We start from the raw sequence: 17,266 nt of genomic DNA on the forward strand, positions 1-17,266 counted from the left end.
GGAAACGCCAAGTGGAAGCCACTAGAACTGCCCCTACCTAGCAAAATAGTAAATCAGAAGCAATACCAGATTCCTGGAGGGATTGCAGAGATTACTGCCACTCTTAAGGATCTGATGGATGCAGGGGTGGTGATTCCCATTCAACTCTCCTATTTGGCCTCTGCAGAAACAGATGGGTCTTGGAGGATGACAGTGAATTACTGTAAACTCAACCAGGTGGTAACTCCAATTGCAGCTGCTGTTCGAGATGTGGTATCATTGTTTGAGCAAATCAATACATTCCCTGGTACTTGGTATGCAGCTATTGATCTGGCAAATGTTTTTTTCTCAATAGCTGTTAGTAAGGACCACCAGAAATAGTTTGCTTTCAGCTGACAGCAATATACTTTCACTGTCCTACCTCAGGGAATATCAACTCTCCAACCTTATGTCATAATCTTGTCAGCAAGGACGTTGATCGTTTCTTCCTCCCACAAGACCTCATACTGGTCCATTATATTGATGGTATCAGGCTGATTGGACCCAGTTGCAAAAAGTAGCAACTACTCTAGACTTACTGGTAAGGCATTTGCATGTCAGAGGATGGGAGATAAATCCAACAAAAATACAGGGGCCTTCCACCTCAGTGAAATGTCTAGGTGTCCAGTGGTGTAGGGCATTTTGAGATATCCCTTCTAAGGTAAAGGACAAGTTGCTGCATTTGGCCCCTCCTACAACCAAAAAAGAGGCACAATGCCTAACTGGTCACTTTGGCGACAACATATTCTTCATTTGGGTGTGCTACTCAGGCCCATTTATCAAAAATGCTGCTGATTTTGAGTGGGGACCTGAACAAGAGAGGCTCTGTGACAGGTCCAGGCTGCTGTACAAGCTGCTCTGCCACTTGGGTCATATGATCCAGCAGATCCAATGGTGCTGGAAGTGTCAGTGGCAAATAGAGATGCTGTTTGGAGCCTTTGGCAGGCCCCTATAGGAGAATCCAATGCAGATCCTTAGGATTTTGGAGCAAAGCCTTACCATCTGCTGCAGATAACTACTCTCCTTTTGAGAAACAGCTTTTGGCCCTCTACTGGGCCTTAGCAGTGACTGAAAGCTTAACCTTGGACCACCAAGTTACCATAAGACCTGAGTTGCCTGTCATGAGCTGGGTGTTGTCTGACCCACCAAGCCATAAAGTTGGGAGTGCACAGCAGCACTCTATCATAAAATGGAAATGGTATATACGAGATAGGGCCTGAGTTGCCTATCATGAGCTGAGTGTTGTCTGACTGACCAAGCCATAAAGTTGGGGGTACACAGCAGCACTCTATTGTAAGATGGAAATGGTATATATGAGATAGGGCCAGAGCAGGTCCTGAAGGCACAAGTAAATTACATGAGGAAGTGGCTCAAATGCCTATGGTCTCCACTCCTGCCACATTACCTTCTCTTTTCCAGACCAGAGCTATGGCCTTTTGGAGAATTCCTCACAGTGAGTTGACTGAGGAAGAAAAACTTGGGCCTGGTTTACAGATGGTTCATCATGATATGCAGGTACCATCCGAAAGTGGACAGCTGCAGCACTACAACTCTTTTCTGGGGTGTCCTTGAAGGAGAGTGGTGAGGGGAAATCTTCCCAGTGGGCAGAACTTCAAGCAGTGCACCTGGTTGTCATTTTGCTTGGAAGGAGAACTGAACAGAATTGTGTTTGTATACCGACTCATGGGCTGTCGCTAATGGTTTGGTTGGATGGTCAGGGACTTGGAAAGAACATAATTGGAAAACTAATGAGAAAGAGGTCTGGGGTAGAGGTATGTGGATAGACCTTTCTGAGTGGGCTAAAAACATGAAGATATTTGTGTCCCATGTGAATGCGTACCAGAGGGTGACTTCAGCAGAGGAAGATTTTAATAATCAAGTGGATAAGATGACCCATTCTGTGGATACCAGTCAGCCTCTTTCCCTGGCAACTCCTGGTATTACCCAATGGGCTCATGAACAAAGTGGTCATGGTGGTAGGGATGGAGGTTATGCATAGGCTCAGCAACATGGACTTCCACTCACCAAGGCTGACCTGGCTACAGCCACTGCTGAGTGCCCAATCTGCTAGCAGCAAAGACCCACACTCAACCCCCGATATGGTATCATCCCCCAAGGTGACCAACCAACTACATGGTGGCATGTTGATTATATTGGACCACTCCCTTCATGGAGGGGGCAGCGATTTGTTCTAACTGGAATAGACACATACTTTGGATATGCGCTTGCTTTCTCTGCATGCAATGCTTCTACAAAAACTACCATCCATGGGCTTACAGAATGCCTTACCCATCATCATGGTATTCCACACAGCATGCTTCTGATCAGGGAACACACTTCACAGCAAATGAAGTGTGGGAACAGGCACATGCTCATGGAATTCTCAGGTCTTACCATGTTCCCCTCATCCAGAAACAGCTGGATTGATAGAAAGGTATAACGGCCTTTTGAAAACTCAATTACGGTGCCAACTAGGTGGTAATACCTTGAAGGGCTGGAGTAATGTTCTCCAGGAAGCTATGTATGCTCTGAATCAGTGTCCGCTGTATGGTGTGGTTTCTCCCATAGCCAGGATCCATGGGTTCGGGAACCAAGGGGTGGAAATGGGAGTGGCACCACTCACTTTTACCCTTAGTGATCCACTAGGAAAATTTTTGCTTCCTGTCCTTGTGACCCTGAGCTCTGCTGGTCTACAGGTTTTAGTTCCAAAAGGGGGAATGCTTCCACCAGGAGAAACAACAGTGATTCCACTGAACTGAAATCTAAGACTGCCACCTGGTCACTTTGGGTTACTCATGCTCATGGGTCAACAAGCCAAGAAGGGGATTACATTACTGGCTGGGGTGACTAACCCTGACTATCAGGAGGAAATAGGACTGCAACTACACAATGGAGGTAAAGAAGAGTTTTCTTGGAATATAGGAGATCCCCTAGGGAGTCTTTTAGTACTATCATGCCCTGTGATTAAAATCAATGGAAAACTGCAACAACCTAACCTAGGCAGGGCTACCAATGGCTCTGAAACTTCAGGAATGAAGGTTTGGGTCACCCCATCAGGCAAAGACCAACGGCCACCTTAAGTGCTTTCTAAGGGTAAAGGGAACATGGAATGGGTAGTGAAAAAAGGTAGTGATAAATATGAACTACAACCATGTGATCAGTTACAGAAATTAGGACTGTATGCTGTTTTGTTCATGTTATACTATTTAAGTTGTAAGATATCAAGTTTAAAAATAATATTACCCAAGGACTTGTACCCTATTCGGGAAAGATTTAATATGTTTCCGATTATATTCAGTATTGTTCAATGAGGAAAAAATGTATCTTTAATTGTTTTCTATTTAGAAATTAGGTATGGTTTAAGGTGATGAGTATAGGTACCAAGTTGACAAGGGGTGGACTGTCATGGTCAGATTAATGTGCCAACTTGGCCAGGTGGTGGTACCAGTTTGTCTGGTTGAGCAAGTGCTGGCCTGTCTTTTGCTATGAAGACATTTCATAGAGTTAAATCATGATCACGTTGGCTACATCCACAACTGATTCCATTTGTAGGAATGTCTTCTTTAATGAGTGATACTTAATCTAATCACTGGAAGCTTTTTAAGGAGGATTCAGAAGAGACAGGTTCTTTTCCTTCTTCAGCTGGCAAGCCTCTCCTGTGGAGTTTGTCCAGACTCTCCATTGGAATCATCAGCTTCACAGTCTGCCCTACAGATTTTGGACTCTATGTTCCCATGGTTATGTGAGACACTTTTATAAATTTTGTATTTACAAATATTTCCTGTTGATTCTGTTTTTCTAGAGAACCCTAACTTATACAACTAATAACCCCGGGGAAAACTGTTGAAACCCAGAGGTCTGGAGAGAAGGCCAGCAGAGATTGCCCTGTGCCTTCCCACATAAGAAGGAAGTTCAGTTGAAAGTTAGCTGCCTTTCCTCTGAAGAACTATACATTAACTAAATAAATCCCCTTTTATTGAATGCTAATCTGTCTCTGGTGTATTGCATTCTGGCAGCTAGCAAACTGGAACAGATTTGGTACCTGAGAAGTGGGGTGCTGCTGTGGTTTGCAAATACCAGATATATTGGAATGGCTTTTTGGATGGATAAGGGGAAGATTTTGGAGGAACTGAGAAGGGAATGATGGAGAAGTCCTGGAGTGCTTGAAGAAACTGTTGGTATAAATGGAACCACTGCCAATATGGACCAAGGGGGGCGGGGACACAAAAGGGACAAATGTAGTTTTCAGAGTGAGAACCGTGGAAGCTCAGGTCTGAAACCAAGAAACTTCAGCCAGAAGAGTGGATCTACCCATATACACAGAGAGGATGAGTCTCCCACCTTGTTGCAGTGGAAGAGTTGTGCCACCTCAGGCCTTGAAAAAGATACAGCACACTCCTTGGGGACTTGGGAGAGCCTGGCTGCCACCACATGGAGGGGTTGAGCATGGGCCCCCAAAATGTCAGAGAGCCCAGGTGTGGCCCTGATGCCTGGAGAGGGTGGATCCGAGAAAAAGGTGGTCTCTTCAATGTCTCCCGAAGTTGATGCAGAAAGAGGCAGGCCACTGCATAGGTCCTTGGAAAGGGTGGGCCTGCCATTTTCTAAACCTGAAGGATAAATGACTTCCAGACTTTGAAATCCAATGGTGTTTGCCCTTGCAGGTTTTCCTTCTAATTTCTCCCTATGGATCCTGTGACTGTCCCTCCTTTGCATATTGGCACCAGATAACTTGCTTTGAGAGTCATAGGTCCACAGCCAGAAGAGAATTTTTTGTACTTTAATATTGTTTAAGGTGATGCGTGTAGTTATCAAGTTGACAAGGGGTGGACACGTGGTAGTTAGGTTCAGGTGTCAACTTGGCTAGGTGAAGTTGCCTTGTTTTATTGCTGTGGTCATGAGCCAATGGCATGTGAACCTCTTCTGTTGCTGATTATTTCTGCAGTCGGCTAGGAGGCATGCCTGCTGCAATGAATGACGTTTGATTTAATTGGCTGGTGCTTAAATGAGGGAGCTCAATGTAGCACAGCCAAAGCAGCTCAGCTATACCTCATATCAGCATTTGCAGCTCAGCCCAGGACTTTGGAGATGCAGAAAGGAATCACCCCGGGGAAAGAACCCAGAGGCAGAGAAGGCCAGCAGAGACCGCCCTGTGCCTTCCCACATAAGAAAGAATCTCCTTTGAAAGTTAGCTGCTTTTCCTCTGAAGAACTATACACTAACTAAATAAATCCCCTTTTATTGAAAGCCAAATCATCTCTGGTGTGTTGCATTCTGGCAGCTAGCAAACTAGAACAGATGTGAAAACAGAAATGATGATAAAGAAGAAACCAGTGTGGCTGAAGAATTCATGAAAAGGAGTAGAGATGAGGAGGAGGTCAAGCTCATGCTCAGTGTACTGCCAATGCATATGTCCAATAGATCACCTGATCTGGTGGTGACCTTGCTGGTTGTGTAATACTTACTAACTTTTGCTACAGTCTTCTGATTTTCCATGGTTTCTGCAAATGCAGAAAACCAAAACAGTGCCTAAGATGAAATTACTCTTATTAACATTATTCTCCTAGGATGGGTGGCGATGGGTTAATGACCAACATTTGTCCATGGTAGACATTCCGCTGCCAGCACCTTCTATTGCTGCTCTATGTGTGCTTTAAGTTTTTCATTTTGTTACTTTTGGGTTTTTGCAGAGAGGAAGGGGGTTCAGCTAAAAGAAAATCTCCCATCTTCGTTGGGAACTGTCATTATGCTTAAATCAAAGGCATTTTGCTCAACTTGTTAAAGCTATATAATACTGTTTATTCTTTTCATTGGATTGCACTAATTATTAACATTCTTTTTTTAAACCTTCCTGAATGGTGAAGTAACACCATGCTCAGAAGGATAATTAACATTTCTGAAGGCGGCAATGAAGTGCATGCATGTGCATCACACTCAACGTATATCTATGGCATATAGTTACTGACATTTTGCAGACACATGCATAACCATGTAAACAGCCCAAATGGGAAGACACAGGAGAGGCAGAGTTTGTTGCATTTCTTTCAGTTCTACCATATGATTCTCAGTAGACCTCACGGGGCAAGGTGATTATTTTTTAATGGCTTATTTGGTGTTTTCCCAACAATGGAGTCCAAGGAAGATGAACTATTCATAACGGCAGTAATGGTAGCTGCTTGCTGCCCCTCCCCCCACCCCCACCCCACATTCCCCCTAACTAAAAGAATGATCTAAGAAGAGTTGTATTTAAATCGAAACTATAACTAATGATGGAAAAGCCTGGGTTCTTTCTTAAATTCTGAAATTTCTGAAATTCTGAAAGAATTCAGAAAGAATGCATACATTCAGTAATTTCTAGGAGGAAATGGACTGTCTGTTAATTGTTTCCTTTATTAACATAAAATCCTTTACTTTAGTGGTTGTTTATTTAATTTGCTTACTTAATGCTTTGATGATTTGAAGTTCATTCTAAATGATGACCAGATGGCAAAAATTTTAGTTCAGCCATTCATTCAGCAAATATTTACTAGGCCCCTTCTATGTGTTGGGTGCTATTCTATGTACTTGGATACATCGGTGAACAAGCAAGACAAAACTTCCTTCCCCCAAGGAGCTAGCACTCTAGTGGGAGGGATGGACGACATGTAAGGTAAATCAGTAAGTAATACATTATGTATTAGAAGGTGATCAGTGCTGTGGAGAAAAATAGAGCAGAGGAAGGAAGCGGGTGTTGGAAGTTTTAAAAGAGTTGCCATAAGAGGTTCTATTGGGAAAGTAACCCTTGAGTAAAGGCCTTCTGAATAAGGGGCGAACTGAACCACATGGACACTGGAGGAAGAGGAGCCAGGCAGAGGGAACAGCAGGTGCAAAGATTCCGGGGCAGGATTGCAGCCCATGTGATAAATGAACCACTGTGCACTAGTGGCTGCAGCAAAGTCAGTGACAGTGAGAAGAAAGGAAGGTCAAGGCAGAGAAGTAACAGAAAGCTTGACCTGGTTGTGGCAGATCTGCCTGGCAAAGACTTGACATTTCAACGGGTGAGATCAGGAAAACTGATTAGGAAAACTGGAGGGTTTTGGAATGTCAAGATCCGACCCATGTTATAACAGAAGCACTCTGGGTGCTCTGCTGAAAGTAGATTCTAGGGGTTGAGAAAGAACAGATAGGAGACCATGGTAATAACTCCAAGTAAGAGAAGATTTGGACTGGGGAGAAAGCAGTGAAGGTGGTGAGAGTGTTGGATTCTGGTCAAATTTTTTTTAAAAAAAAGGCTTTATATCTTGATGGACTGGATTTGAAGAGTGAGAGGAATTAAGAAAGACTCAAAAGTCTTTGTCCTGAGCCCCTACAAAGACAGTTTCTCACTTGTGGTCATAGGGAAGACTGTGGAAGGACCAGGTTTAGGGGAGAAGACAAGGAACTCAGTTTTGGACATGTTATATTTGAGATGCCTATCAGATATCCAAGCGCAAATGCTGAACAAAGAGTCCAACACGAAAATGTGGGAATTCATGCTAGAGAAATCTATTTGGAAGTCACCCAAACATAGTTGATCTTTGAACCCTGAAACCATAGTTGGCCATCAAAGCTTGGAGTGAGAGTTGCTAGAAAGGAGAAAACTCTAACTTTAATTTGTCTGTTCTTGGTGCAAAGTCATTGCGGTTTCCTGTCAATGTATAAAGTTCTGAATAGCCTTTTCCTATAAAAATCATAGCTTAAGTATAATATTTAAAGTAAAAGAGTCAAAAAAAGTCCAATTTCCCTCCTCGTAAATAGAATATATTGTTTTTGTTAAATTCTGCTTTTCTCATTCAAGAAAAAAGTTATTGATTCTATAAAGCCTGTGACTTAGATATTTTCACTTCTATTTTTAAATAATTGGCTTCATTTCCTGTGTGGTGACATTTGATAGTAAAGGCTTAATTTAACATGGGCAATATAGAGCTCTAAATGTTCCTGCCTCAGAGAGAGTACAAGATGACCAGCTTCTGAGAGAAAAGAGATGCCTAGAAGCCACAAACCAATCAATAATCCACTATTTTGTTATATTTTAATTCACCAAAAGAAATAAAACACACAAACATACAATACCTAGCAGTTGGTATCCAGGCAGTAGACTGATTAGCTATTGATTTTTCCTCCATTTCATAGAGGAGGGATAGGGTTTTATTGGAAGGCCCAACATCGGCCTGTCTGAAACAGGTACAAAAGAAAAAGGACAACATGTATGGAGAGGACATCTTGACCTTTAGAGCTAATGACCTAGTTTAAATATACAAAACTCACAGACAGCATTTAAATTAAATCCAAACTATTCTAAAATCCAAGTACAAATATCAAATTGCGAGTTTATTTCATGCCTTTGCACTGCAAGTACAACAAATAATTGCAATTTTCAGACACAGATTGTAAGTCTGGCTTCTCTGTGCATAATTAACTACCTGGGGACATGCAAAGACTTTGGTTTTATTGGAGGCTCCAATGTGCATTGTGATGTGGCCAGAAAAAAGCGACTGGCTCCCAGATCACAAGGGCTTAATATGCCATGTTCAGGCACTGGGATAGCAGAAAGAGGCCCACACATCCATACAAAACTTGTGTATGAAATTTGGTGTGTCAGCTGCCCCAGGAGTGGCACTGTGTCCCTTTGCCTGCTCTCACCTTGTTCCTCCTGGATTCCCAGAGGCTGGAGATGATCTGAACCTTTGCCATGGAGGTTGGTCCAACTCCCTCCTGCTCGCCTCCAGGTGCCTTCCATTGGCACCTGCTCCCTGCAGCTGGGTTTTCCAGCCTGCTTGCTGCACCTGACCAATGTCCCTAGTGTGGTCATCTCCTTGATGCCAGTTGCCTGTGTGCCTACAAGCCAGGACAGCAGTCTGCGAGGAGGCTTGGGCTGGTGCCCGACAGGTCCTGGGGGTACCATCTGTTCTCCTGGCATCAAGCGGTCCAGGCCTGGGCATCTTCCCACCCACAAAGGGGAGTACCAAAAGGCCTCTCCCACCCCTCACTCTTCGTCAGGCACACTAGTCCCCAAAGGGGCCCACTGGCCCACTCCCAGCTCTCACTCCAGGAGGGCGTCTGAGGCTGGGAACTCCTTTCCCCACAAGAATCTGCATGGCCTGCTCCTTCTGCTCCTATAAGTCTTTGCTCAAATATTACTTCCCAACAACTCCTATCCAGAGCACTCATTTAAAATCACAAACCCACCCCCACCAGCTACAGTCTCCTCTACCCGGCTCTATATTTTCCCCATGGAACTTAACACCTCACAAGACGAACTGTTCATTGAACATCCCTCTCTCCAGCGTAAGCTTCAAAAGGACAAAGATGTCCGTTTCGCTCATTGGGCTTGAAGTAGACTTAGAATAATGAAGGTCATGAATAAATAAATGAGTGTATTACTGCTCTAATGCTTCATTAACAAAAGATCCCCTGTATTTTTTAAACATCAAATTAAAGGGTGATGATTAAAAAAAAAAAAGGACTGAAGAGCCAGCATGGACTTACCCCAAATACAGTTTGCAACAGAAAGGGGAGAAAAGCACGCGATTCCATCAGTGCTTGGGCGGGAAGCAAACAGTGATACATCCAGAGAACCCGGCCGCCAGCATCAGGGCTGAGCAGCGCAGTCCGTTTCAATTCTCAGGGATTAGGAATGCCAACGCACATCCCATTTTCCTCTAACTTCTAAATGACAGATCAGTGCATTGATTTAAACTCGGAGGGCTGGAGACGGGAGGCCTGTCCCCAAAGGCCCTGCCCCTGCTCTGCGGAGGGCATGCCCGCCCGCACGCCGTGGGAAAACGCTTTCACTGATAAACGGAGCCGGCGGGAACCGAGCGCACATACCGATGAGCTCCTTGTTTCTGACGTCCAAGGCCATGTTCCGGAGCGCCGTGGCCACCGCACACACCACGCGGTCGTTGTCTATTCGGAGCAGCTCCACGAGGATGGGCAGGCCCTTCTCCTTCCGGACCGCCGCGCGGATGTACACGGACCACTGCGGAGAGACGGACGGGGCAGCATTAGAGACGCGGGCGGGGTGTCCCGTAAGCCAGCTGCGCTTGCGGATTTCAGATTGCTGTGGACGGGAGCCAAAGGTTGACATACCAAGACCTAGTTGTAGAACAGGTTGAAGATGTTAGACACAGCTTTTAATTTTTTAACTGTTTTTTTTTTATTTTTTGCCTTCGACATATGCTACAGGTTTCAGAGCTAATCGGTGAACTGCCCTCACTTTCTTTTGTGCCAGCGTGTTGTGTTCAGCACTTGAGCTTGAAAGCCATTTACACGATGGGTAGACTTAATGCTCTGAGATAACGGGGTTTTGGGGCAGGAAGGGCATGTTGCTTATATTAAGAGGAACAAAAAATGCAGAACAGATAATTCTGAAAAGGTATAAAATGAGAAAACTTTGAGTGTGCGTGATTTTTTTAAAAGAGAATTGAATTTGGTGAGGTGGGGGGCATGGATATAGTGGTAAAGGACATTTGCCAATAAATTGTTTGTTGACTAGTAAAGAGGAAATGAGTCAGAGAACGGTAGAGGTGAGAAGAGGAAAATATGGCATCGAAAATCAGGAGCGCAAAATTGTAAAGCTTTTTATTTTTTTACACAAAAATTTAAGATAAAAATGTACTGTGTCCAGGGCCATAACCCAACTTCTTATAAAGGGTTACATATAATTTATTTTGGGTTGGTGGTCGTCGATCTTAATGGAACACATTTTAATATTGAAATGCACGTGCAATAGCAGGAGGATAAAGCATTCAGATTCATTTAAGGGAATGCAGTTAGGACCAAGTTTTCACAAACTTGCATATAGGCTTTATACCCTTAGTGTCCCAGAGAAGAGTGTGCAATATAAAAATCAGCAGATCTATGGGTTTGATCTGTTGCAATTGCGTTTACGATCTAAGAACACGACATCTGTGAAATGAGGCTTTGGGGTTTTCCCCACCCCCTCCCCCGCTGGGCCCTCTCCACCTCCCCTTCCCCCTCGAGGCAGGTGTCCCAGAGCTGGCTCTCACCTGTGGCAGGCAGGGAGCCCCCTCTGGCAGTGACCGTAAGGCATTCGCCATGCCTGCCACATCCTCAGCCCAGCCCTGCATGAAATATGAGATTAAAAAAACAAACAACTTCATCCCATCCTATGTTAGCAGTCACATTCACATAGTTTTGCATCACCATCAATCATGCCATACAGTTTTCTCTAGCCCCACTTTGCACCTCAAGCCCTAGGCAGCCTGAGGTGTCGGTGGAAGATCGTGGGGGAACAGATAGGGCTCCCCAAAGCGTCTCTTGGTTGTCGTGAACTGTTTCACAGTCCCACTCTCAGGGAGCAAAGATATGTGTGGACGGGAAGTCTTAGATGCAGAACAACATGGGAGGCTTGGAAGCTGCTAACTGGAATTTAGATGTCTGGAGGAAGATACTTCCTCCCTGTTCCCAGTGCCGACTTTTTCACTGCACTCCACGCTGACTCCGGATTTTTCTCTGCACATATTTGCCTCCCCTATTGCCCTGTGACTGTTTGGGTCTTCAGTGGCCAGAAGGGAGTGGAACCCTGAGTTTGTCCAGTCCACTCCTCGTTGAGTTCTTCCCTAAAGCTCAGGAGGGAAGCTAGAGAAAGGAAGAGAATGGAAATCAGAGTAGGGGGGTCAACATTTACATTTTGTAAGATAAACATAACAATTTTAAACACTGAGGAGATACTTTTGAACCTTTGATGGATCTCAGGGTCTATTATTGGGAATTAGGCAGGCTGAAGCATGAGCCCTAAAGACAACTTCTCAGGACCATCTCTTTCTAGCTCCAGGCTACTGGTTTATACTTGAGGAACCTCTTAGTTCTCCAAGCCCATAGGAGGTTGGCATTATTACTTTCATTGTACAGGCGAGGAAACATAAAACACAATTATGTCAAATAACCTGCCCAACCAAGGTTACCTGTGCCCCTGACCCTGGGTCCCATTACTCCAAATTTGGGTCTTTTTATGCTTTTAACATGTTTTCCTCCTCTATCTCATTCCCTCACATTTAATTCTCTGAGCTCATTCTCCCAGACACTACTTCTCTCCCTGTTCTTCCATGCTTAAAAGAAAACCTGGTCAGATCTGAATTGAGTCAAGAAGCAAAGAATATCGCTTTGTTTTCTTTGAAGTCCAGCTATGAGATTCCCTCGTGTTGGATGGAAAAATGATTTGGTGTTTGCAGACTAATGAGAGTTCTTCAGCTGTGCTGAGAAATGGCTAATATGGCCAACAATGTATGAACTACACATGTTTTTGATATGAGAAAATGTCCAGAGATTTTTTTCCCCTAAGTTAAAAGGGGTAATGAGACAATGGGTTTGATACTTAAATTTTGGATACATTGAAAACAACTATTATTTTGAAACTTTTAGTTAGTTGTGGGTGTGTGTCTATATGGAAATTTTCAACATTATTTCATTATATGGCAACTTAGAATAAATTAATCATATTTCATTCAAAAGATGTTGCATGTTTTCTCGACCTGAAAAATGTGTGACAGTGATGCTTCTTAGGGCAGCAGCCTAACCAATTCTGGACTCTGTCATGGGTAACCTTCAGGCATAACCCATGGAAAAAGGCAGTAAAAAGGACTTAAGAGCCAGAGCTGAAGGTGAAAGAGAGAAAGGCATGATACAGACAAGTAAGTGTGAGAAATGGGGAACATTCCACAAGTGTACTCAGCATAGAATCAGAAGGTGCATATACAGCTCTTCCAAGGGAAGTCAGCTACCTGGGAGAGCACACAGCCCGCTGGTGGTCAGAAGAATGCACAGGTTGCCAAGAGTTCTGTAATTGAATCAAAACCAGGAGTATCCCTGGCATAACAATAGACAAACACTGGAGAAAAATGTACCATAAGTCATTGACATTGAGATGGGAATCTTTGAACTGAACCTTGAGCTTCTGCAAAGTGAATGAGAGCACCAGACACTGAGCCCACCGGCAGAGAGGAATTGACAGATGGGCATGGACCAGGATGCCCTTAAGGAGAATGCTCCGTGAGCTTATGATACAATGCTTAATGGTTCCAAAGGAAGAGAAGAAAGAAGAGGGGAAGAGGAGGAGGAGCAGGAAGAGGAGGCAAAAGAAGAGGTAAAGGAGGAGAAAGGAGATAGAGGAGGAGAAGGAGAAATGGGAAGAGAAGGAAGAAGGGGAGATAGAGAAAGATGAGATAGAAAAGGAGGAGCAGGAGGAGGGGCAAGAAGAAGATCTAGTCCAGCAGAAGAATGGCACAGAAACATGCTCCAAATCATTCCTGGCTAGTGTTTCCCCAATCTCAGGAGAGTTATGAGCCCTCTGAACAACACACACCTAGCATTGACCATGTTTCAGGTACGGTTCTAATGTCTTTACATGTATTAACTCATGCAACACTCACCCGTCCCACACACAATATGTGGTAGGTTCTGATATTCCCATTTAACAGATAAAAATAGAGGCACAGTGAGGTCACACAGCCTGCAAATGCTCCACCAGGTCTTGTACCCAGGAAGCACGACCCCACCAGTCCCTTCTGCCTCTCAGAAAGACAATGTAAGTTATAAACATCTGCATTCACAGTTAATGTAATCCCTTACAAATCAACCAATTAACCTTGGTCTAATAATTCACTTTATTATTTTAGTTCTCAAATAGCCCATCTGATTCTCCTCTAAACTCCCAAGTTAAGGAACTTTCAAGTAGTTTCCACTGTTTTCAAGTACCATTAACAGAGCTACTGGACATTTCAATCACAAGCTTTGAGAAGAACGTGCCCAGATTTTGGAAAGCTAATGCAGGGAGTCGTTTTTATTGGGATTTAGGAAAAAGGCCTGGTTTGTGTCAGGAAAGGATAGCTTCTATATGCATGTGATGGAATAATGTTTTGAGAGAGTCAATACTGTGTTCCTTCTCCTACTTGCCCATCCTTCTCGGAGATAAGCTCATGCCATCATCTATCCCAAAGAGGTATTGTCAGAATTGGACAGAGAACAAAGCAGCAGAACCTCAGTGTTTAAGGTTAAATGGCACAGATCCGGATGAAAGGGAAGAATAGGCAGAAAACAACTTATAACTTCTCCTCCCCTCAGAGCCAATCCAGGGCCTCCAAGCTGGAGAGAAAGAACACAGCTAGGAGAGGGAGGAAAGATGCAGAAGGCTTGGCAGAGTTGCCACCTGAGGACGAGGTGCCCTGGACAATCCCTTTCTATGTGCCAGTGGCAAGAGGCAATACAGGAAAGAGAGAGTCCCAGACGGAGAATTGGACGCCCTGTCCCATTCCATCGTGGGGATATGCCTGTAACCCCCCATGTACAGCATCAGTTCCAGGAGAAGGAGAGGATGAAGGTTGAAAAACATAAATGAGTCTGAAATGACCGGGAATCACTGAATTTAATTGTGCGTACCTGGAAATGTCAAAATTAAGTGTTTTTCTTTTTCTTTCTCTTTTTTTGCATCAGACAAACTGAGAGCTAGGAGTTGAAATTAAATTGACTTACAGAAAACAAAGCAAAGTTACTTGCACATGAGTTTGTGACCCATAAAACCCCTCCTCACTGTATTTACTGAGGATTTGGTGATTAAGTAAAGTCAATAACTTTTTTAAGCCCTTCAACCCAGGCTGCCTCATTCCAATTTGGAGGCCCCAAGAACTTGATCTTTAGAAATTCCAGCCCAGCTGAACACATGATTGGTGGCTATAATTTTTCCAAATGTTTCTCCTCTGCTTAGGCAGAGATGATTCTGTTAAGGCAGATTTACATTCCTGAAGGGAGATTAAGAGTGTAATTTAACTAACTTTTCCCTATTCAAAATCCTACATATTTGCTAAATAGCCAGTGATATTTTTCTCTAGTTAATGTTCTACCTTGAGTTTGAACTATAAAAGAGGGCTAGAGTGGGCAATGGTGGTGCAGTGGCAGAGTTCTCACCTGACATGCTGGAGACCCGGGTTCGATTTCTGGTGCCTGCCCGTGCAAAAAAAAAAGAGTGCTAAAATTCTGAATATGTAATTTAAAAGCACTCTTGCTTTAGCAGAATAGTCTACTTCGTAAGTAGTTTTCTGTTAAATGAGTATTTCCCCTTTGACTTTATCAAATTAGCCATTTCCCTACTTTTTCTTTTGATATGGTAAAGAAAATTGCCATTTTAAAACCAAACTCTTCCAGACATAAGCAAACTTTCAGAAGGCTCTGTAGCATCTTGTAGTGACACAGGATCACAAAGTTCATAAAGTCTGGAAAGGATTGGTACAGACTGCATGAGACCCTGAAATTTGTTTCTCAATCAATTTGTGATACTTTGCTATTTATACTGGTATCTCATTCATATGATATGGAGGGCAGAAAGGTGGCAAAAACAAAGCACCAAACCAAACAAAAGAAAACATCCAAAACCAAACACTTACTTATTCAGTCTTATTTCACTGGCAGTTTCCTATAAAAAGACATGCAGCAAAACTTGCATGTCTCACATTATTTTCTCGAGCATGGTTATTATTTGAATGACCAACTTTGGCTTTGCAATATCCCGTCAGAGAAGAACAGTGGTTGGTGCCCACAACAAGATTTATGAAGGAGATGGGTGATTTGAGAACAAAGCCCTTCAAACGCTGGGAGTGCTTTGCAATGCACATAGGTTATCGGTTCTGTAAATTCAGAGTTATGTCACAGGATCATTTATTTTTATTTTCAAAGTTTATTTTGGAAAGTGGTATTGCTAATCAGAAGGACTAGTGAAGAATTCTCCTAGGCTAGTAAAGCAAATACTCAAGTTAATAAATAAAAGTTTTGTTTACAGTAATGGCCATTATTGCATGTTCAAAGTAGGTTTTTGTTTGATTGGTTGAATTTCTTTTTAATTTAACTGACTTAGTGCAAAGCCTGAGTTTTACTGAAGATGTTCATGCAATGCTGAAAAATATTTATATATAAGCAAGAGAATTCCCTGGGGGAAGAAGCATTTAAATGCACTTTTGAGGAAAGAAAAAGCAAAGAAGGTCAAGCTCATGTAAAAGTGACCTAGAAGAAGCATACACTAGAAAAACACTAAGAAGCCTAGCTGCCCTGCAACTCTCAAATTATCTAAGGATCAGTAATTTTCAATTTAAAAATGCCTTTAACATATACATTTCTGAGCACAGAAAGATTTTTTTATTGTAAATGTGAGATATCAGAAATATCGTCACTGTGTGCAAACAGTATTCAGAAATGCTAGATTAGTGTCAGATCAAATGTTAGATTAAAGGCACTGCATGGTATGAGATGAAGACTGGCTATAGAGATTGTTCTGAGACTCAAGCATTACAGGGGCCACAGAATTAAGGGGTTAGTTTGGCATTAGAAAAGGCAGCTGAAGAAGCATCTGATCACTTTGAACTAATGCCAAACTATCGAAAACAGACTTACTCTGTTGCCAATTTGGATACATAGGACATTTCTAATACAGGTGCCGCCCTCACTATCAGTATTGCTTACTGGAACCTTTGATAAGAAGTCACTAAGTTGTGTGCAGTTAGGGTCAATGACTTGGTCACGACTTGACTGCTTTCCATCGTTTCTTCCTTGTTCTGCTCAGACTGGTCATTGTCTCCATTTGAGTGTACAGTCTCTAGGAGCTTGCTGGTTAGGCAGAGTTCTCAAACAGCCTCTTTTTATTCCAGCCCAATTTCCAATCCATGAAGCATTGTGCTTCAGGCCCCATTTTCATGGTTATCTTTCAAAACACACCTTCCTTATATTCAAACCTGATGGATTGCATCACACTATTGACTAGGACAAAGACAATTCTCTTTGTCTTAAATGTCAAATCACGATTCTTATTTTTAATTTTTGCATTCCACTAATTTTCCTTTACATGATACACTAACTGCTAAGCAATGTTAAATTCAGTGCCCTTTTCCAGGCTGCCGCCCTTGTCTCCAGGGATAAGTTTCAAATTTCTCAGTTATCTTACTCTTCGATCCCTTTGGGCTACAGGGCCAGAGATTCTGTTTCCTTCCTCACTAAGTCCATGTTACTCTCATGTCACCTCATCAAATATTAAAAACGCAATACTCAAGTATCTCTTAATTCTATATTATTTTAAAAATAAATGGACAAGTAAATAGACTCCTTTAGAAAAGTCACATTTTAGGAGGAAAATCAGCTATAAAGTTTGGAAGTGTTTTGCTCAATAGCAAGTAAGACAGTAATTTTCCTAAGCTCAACCCCTGGGTTTTGGTAAAGTTGAATTATAATA

The 17,266-nt window shown here is 42.9% G+C and overlaps 1 protein-coding gene across 1 annotated transcript in view; it reads right to left on the reverse strand.

The window, feature by feature from the left end:
- CTNND2 (catenin delta 2) overlaps window positions 1-17,266 on the reverse strand; it is a 990,776-nt gene that overhangs the window by 92,646 nt on the left and 880,864 nt on the right. The window contains exons 16-17 of the mRNA XM_077116860.1: window positions 11,046-11,120; window positions 9,865-10,015 (exon numbers count right to left, since the gene is read on the reverse strand). Of these exons, the coding sequence (XP_076972975.1) occupies window positions 9,865-10,015; window positions 11,046-11,120 (226 nt within the window). The remainder of the gene's footprint in view (window positions 1-9,864; window positions 10,016-11,045; window positions 11,121-17,266) is intronic.

Source organism: Tamandua tetradactyla, chromosome 9 (genome assembly GCF_023851605.1).
Source record: "Tamandua tetradactyla isolate mTamTet1 chromosome 9, mTamTet1.pri, whole genome shotgun sequence".
In the NCBI taxonomy this organism is placed as follows: Eukaryota; Metazoa; Chordata; class Mammalia; order Pilosa; family Myrmecophagidae; genus Tamandua; species Tamandua tetradactyla.